The following is a 6,000-nucleotide window of genomic DNA, read 5'->3' as shown; positions in this document are numbered from 1 at the left end:
ATTAACTGTTCAAAGTGAAGCTTGGCTAAAAGAGAAGACAAAAACTTGCATTCTGGCAACATACACATTCTAGTATGGATACATTTAATCTTGGTCTACTGTATAGTATACAACTCAATTTAGTAAAAATGCCTAAAATAACACAACAGTACAAAGCAATGGGACATTTTTGTCCAGTCCATTTTTACAAGGATATTCGCAAAAGTTCTAAGTTTCGCAGACAAAATACTCTTGTATTCTTCCACAAAATCCTGCCATCTGTGAATAGCTTCCAAAGTTCCAAATGGTCACACAGCCCAGGAATGTGTACAAATACACTGAGGTTCTGTAACAATAAATTAAGAAATTTTTATTTAAAAAATTACCTTCAGTAACAAATGAAAGTTTTATACAGATTTTTAGCATCTCTCTTAATGTTATTTTCCATATAGTAGAACAATAGTAAGTAACCTGAAAGAAACTGAAGGCCCTCTTTCATCACTGAAATGTTTTGTGTACTGTACCTGTACACAAGCTGTGTGTGACAGTACCTGCTGAGATTGTGGTGCAGCACCGGTCACACATTCTCATTCCAACATGAATTCCAGTGAGATACTTACGACACGGTATGATCCAGGTGGGAAAACACCCCCAATAAAACAGCAGGCTCTACTTGTCTCACAGGTCAGTGCGCCAGCAGGTTTAGAAGATGATCCTGCTGTTTATCTGGAATTTGTTTAATTCCCTTTCTGCTTCTGCTCCTCACGCAGACGGGGAAGCCTCATGCACGCTTCAGGGCAACTTTGAGCTGCCTGGATTCCTAGCCGATGGAGACATCGTTATTGGAGGGCTTTTCCCAATGCATTACCGGGTAGTGGTCCCTGACTTGACCTACACACACAAACCGGCCGCATCAGGGTGTCAAGGGTGAGTGGCTGTTCTGCTCCAGAAGCACAAAATGGGCTCTTTTTGGAAATTTATTTCTAGTTATTTATGCTATGCTGTTGTAGCTCCATTAAAATGGAAGTCAGCATTGGCTATAAAAGCAGCAACTATGACAAGACATCCTGTACCTCTCCTTTGGAGTTTTGTCTGTGTATGAATCTGTCAAAAGCTTAACAGCAAGAAAGCTCACAGCTTTCAACTTTAAGTACATTAGAATAATTTCTTTTTGTAACAAACGTTTATGCAAAACATCTTAAAACAATTTTTAAATAAATAACTTCCAAATATATTATATTACAATTAACAGTAATATTTTTAGCATCATAACATTTTAAATCCTTTATTTTAGGAAAGCATGCAAATACCTTCATACTTGTAAAATAAGGGTGATAGAATTTGAAGACAAATTGTTTTCTCTTTTTAAGGTAAACTTCTAGACTGCAGAAAGTCATCTCTTCATGAACCGAAAATAATTTCCAGTTGTGCTATTTATTTTGACAGCTTTGACCCTAGAGCTTTTCGCTGGGCTCAGACGATGAGATTAGCAATTCAAGAGATAAATGATAATCCATACCTTCTTCCCAATGTAACCTTGGGCTATAAGATTTATGATTCCTGTGCAACTCATGTGGCTGGCCAGAGGGCTATTCTGACAGTTCTTAATGGCCCCAGAGAAGTGTCAAGCAGGATGTGCTCTGGAGCCTGGCCTGTAAAGGTCATCATCGGAGACTCGGGGTCATCACAGTCCATTGTCGTCTCCAGAACACTGCAGCCCTTCAGAATTCCAATGGTATGAAATCAATTTGAGTTCATTGTATATGTTCGCATCTAGGAGTTTTAAGTGCATAGTTTGTCCATCACTAAAATTAATTAAAAGGAACACCTGATAAAACTAGAGGGTTTGACATGTACTGTAAGATAGCACATCATTTTCTACTAATTTATTTGTTTTAATCTGAAGGAATATTAATTACAGTAAGCTTTTACAGGCAAAAGAAATGCATCAGTTCTTATGTATCGAGACGCATATCAAATAGCTGTGGTCATGTTCAACAGGCAACAGAAAAAAAGTTCCAGCCGCAACAAAGTTTTCTTTGTTAATATATAGCAAGATAAGTAGGGGCTGGAATGATCACTGTAAAAATGAAAAACAGTGAAGTGCAAAGCTCTTGTTTGGAAAATTAATAATGTCCATTTTCTTGCACAGTGTACTTGAGCACATGATTTATGACAAGATTTGGGTCTTTATTTCCAAAACATTTTAATCCATGCTTACTGTAATGCTAATTAAGATTTAACACTGATTTGTTAAATGTGGTAAAAGCCATAACCCCCCCTCTAACGTGGCCCATCATGAGTAAGAATGTGCAAATAAGAAAACAGATCTCCATACAGTACATCTTCCTAAGCCTTTGGGGTTTATTTTAAACTTTTTCTTTTTCAGATTAGCTATGTTTCAACATGTTCGTGCCTGAGCGATAGGAGAGAATTCCCAACGTTTTTTCGAACAATCCCTAATGACAATTACCAGGTCAAAGCCATTACTCAGCTCATAAAGCGCTTCGGCTGGAGTTGGGTAGCTGTGGTCTCAGAGGATGACGAATACGGCAGGTTTGCCTTGCAGGGCCTGATGAAGGAATTTAAACAAAACGGAGTGTGCCTGGCCTATTATGAAATGATTCCAAAAGTGTACAGTCGAAAAAGAATCCTAGAGATCATAGATGTAATTAAGCGTTCTACTGCCAAAGTGGTCATAACCTTTGCTGGGGAAGGGGAGCTCTACCCCCTGCTGAAGGAGTATGCTGCTCAGAACATCACTGGCATTCAGTGGATAGCCAGTGAAGTCTGGGTAACGGCCTCGCTATTTGCAGCCAGCGAGTTCTACCCTTCTCTCGGTGGTACTATCGGGTTTGCCATTCGCCGGGGACAGATCCCTGCTCTGAGAGACTATCTCCTGAAAGTTCACCCTTCCCTGTATCCCAACAACACGCTGGTGCAGGAGCTCTGGGGCGACGTGTTCGGCTGCTCTTTCCTGCCCTCGAACGCCACTGGCCCGGATGGCAGAGTCCAGCCCCCCTGCAGCGGCCAGGAGTCTCTGGAGGAGAAGAGTTCCGTCTACCTGGACGTGTCCAACCTCCGGGTGTCTTACAACGTTTATAAAGCTGCGTACGCTATTGCCCACTCACTGCACAGCCTGACCAGCTGTGAGCCTGGGAAAGGACCATTTGGCAATTTTACGTGCGCAGACCCTTCAAACTTTGAGCCATGGCAGGTGTGTCTGCTAATCGCAGACATTTTATAAACATTTTATTGATATACACTGGGAGTCATTAAAAACACAAGAAATGCCATGCTAATCCTTATCTGATGCCTGTTCAGTACCTCTGAGTACAAATGATATACATACTGTATACAGTATATCTACCAAAACTGAAACCATTTACAAAGGAATGTTTTTAGTGGCTTTATAAAAAAAAAGGCACACTGCACCACCTAAAAGAACAGACAGTTGAATTTTAAAATAGCAGATGTATTTAACATCATAGTTAGGAACTAAAAGAAAAAAAAATTCAGTTTACATGGTTTGCATGTGTAAGTGTTTCTGAAAGTTGTACTGTACTTGTTAGAGAAGATCAGTCCATAAAATGCTGCATTATGATGGACTTGGGCTCTTTTTTATATCTTAAAGCTTCAGCACTACCTACAAGAGGTTTCATTCAACAGCTCTGGAGAAGAAGTAAACTTTGATCAGAATGGAGATCCTATTCCTTCCTATGATGTGATAAACTGGCAAAGAGCAGCAGATGGGAATATCGAGTTTTGTACAGTAGGACTTTACGATGCTTCCCGAGGTGCTGGAAAAGAGCTCTTTCTACAGGAAGATGGTATCACCTGGAATGTCCACCCAGGCAAGGCAAGCTGCAAACAGTGTGTATTTACTTTTCTGAAAAGACTTTCAAATTAGAGCCTTCCTCAAATAACCCCAAATGAGACATTTGTGAAGTGTGAAAAATTATATAAGCAGGTCTGTATCTTTTCTTTTCATGTAATCTTTTATCTTTATGATTTTGCTATTAAAAGCATTATGAGGCAGGAGCTCAAACAATTCAGCCTGAAAGTGAGTCCTCAAGCCTTTTTGGGTTTTTTTAAGCAATCGTTTGCTGAAAGGAGTTTGGACAAAAGAGCTCATGGCTTTCTTTTGTGCTCAGATGCAGGAATGAAAGTATGAAGCCAGCATGTAATGTACAGTAAATGTACGAAAGCACTGGCTACAATACACTAGGATCCTGAACATGGACAGATCTGAACTGCTTTCTTGTTCACATCCGTCAAAAAAACAGAAAATGAGTGTTGATTTTAAAAAGGTTTTAGAAAACAAAAAACATTGAACTCAATATAAAAGATTATAATAAAATGGGAAATTTAACACTGAATAATTTCTGTAGACACAAATATACTGTAAACCAATACAATAATAATAAATTCTTAGGGTTTAGCATGAAAATCTAATGAGTTCCAGTGAAGAATTTGTTTTGACTTATGAATAAAATATTCTAATATTAGCATTCCAGCTATTCTAGATATGATTAGGTTTGAAATGGAGGTATTTAATAGCAGAAGTGGTCAAATATGATAAGTAAGCCTTTTGTGGAACATGTACTGTATAATACTGTAGCTCTGTCTGCCCTGTAAGGTTCCAGTGTCTGTGTGCACGGAAAGCTGTCGTCCTGGAACGAGAAAATCTGTCCGCAGAGGGGAGCCTCTTTGTTGCTTTGACTGTATACCATGTGATGATGGCAAAACTAGTAATCAGACAGGCAAGTACTCCATGTTCACAACTGAATTGTATGGCTTATTCCCTCATATTGTTTCTACTTTATTTTAAACTATGTGGAGCTTAAAAATGCAGGTAAAAACTATAAAGCCATACATCACAGTAACTGAAAATAGAGCTAAATTCACAGCAACCATTAAAGGCACCTCTGTAAGAAGTACAAACTTAGAAATGTATCTCTTCAGAAGTTCAAATGAATAAATCAAGATGATCGGTTGTTTTTTTCCCTCTCTCTTTGTAGATTCAATAGAGTGCATACCATGTCCTCCAAATTACTGGTCAAATGCTGCAAGAACAGGCTGCATACCCAAAGAGGTGGAATACCTGAGCTATGATGAAATGGGGATCACACTGGCAGTGATTGCTCTACTGGGAGCTTGCCTTACGATTGGTGTCCTTGTGGTCTTCCTTCACTCCAGAAACACTCCGATAGTCCGGGTTAACAACTCGGAGCTCAGCTTCTTTATCCTGCTGTCACTCACACTCTGTTTCTTGTGTTCTGTTGCTTTCATAGGACAGCCGACATATTGGTCTTGTATGTTTCGGCACACTGCCTTTAGTGTAACCTTCTCTTTGTGCATATCCTGCATTCTTGGGAAAACGCTGGTCGTTCTAGCAGCTTTCAAAGCGACGAGGCCTGGCAGTAATGTCATGAAATGGTTTGGACCCAGGCAGCAACGGATGATCATTTTCACATGTACTGCAGTACAAATAGTCACCTGTACTATATGGCTGATAGCTGCTCCGCCATTCCCTCTTAAAAACACTGTCTATCAGAGGTCAAGGATCATACTGGAGTGTAGCACTGGCTCTGATTTGGCTTTCTGGTGTGTACTGGGCTACATTGGGGTTTTGGCTTGTTTGTGTTTTGTTCTTGCCATTTTAGCTAGGAAACTGCCAGACAATTTTAATGAGGCGAAGTACATTACATTCAGCATGCTCATCTTTTGTGTCGTGTGGCTGGTTTTTATACCTGCGTATGTCAGTTCACCGGGAAAGTACACTGTGGCTGTTGAAATATTTGCAATTCTGGCCTCTAGCTTTGGGCTGCTTGTGTGCATATTTGCTCCAAAATGTTATATTATTTTATTGAAACCTGAAAAAAATACCAAACATCACCTGATGGGAAGAGTAAATGCCAAAACAAACAGTGAAATGTAATCATTCCCATATGAAAGTCTCACAGAAGATTAGGATCGTCTATTCTGTTACGCTAATGTGTTTTTTAGTGCATTGAGTAT

At 39.6% G+C, this 6,000-nt stretch overlaps 1 protein-coding gene across 1 annotated transcript; it reads left to right on the top strand.

The window, feature by feature from the left end:
* Window positions 1-619: 619 nt before the first annotated feature.
* Window positions 620-5,938, top strand: LOC148837016 (extracellular calcium-sensing receptor-like). Its single transcript, XM_088913553.1, has 6 exons — window positions 620-906; window positions 1,426-1,714; window positions 2,369-3,196; window positions 3,614-3,838; window positions 4,619-4,742; window positions 5,001-5,938. Exons 1-6 carry the CDS (start codon window positions 689-691, stop codon window positions 5,918-5,920), a joined length of 2,604 nt encoding a protein of 867 aa, XP_088769679.1. The 5' UTR covers window positions 620-688; the 3' UTR covers window positions 5,921-5,938.
* Window positions 5,939-6,000: the final 62 nt, after the last annotated feature.

This window comes from Atractosteus spatula, chromosome 4 (assembly GCF_055471065.1).
Source record: "Atractosteus spatula isolate fAtrSpa1 chromosome 4, fAtrSpa1.hap1, whole genome shotgun sequence".
NCBI classification, from domain to species: domain Eukaryota; kingdom Metazoa; phylum Chordata; class Actinopteri; order Semionotiformes; family Lepisosteidae; genus Atractosteus; species Atractosteus spatula.
The sequence above is the reverse complement of the archived record's forward strand: the minus strand, read 5'-3'. Positions and strand labels throughout refer to the sequence as shown.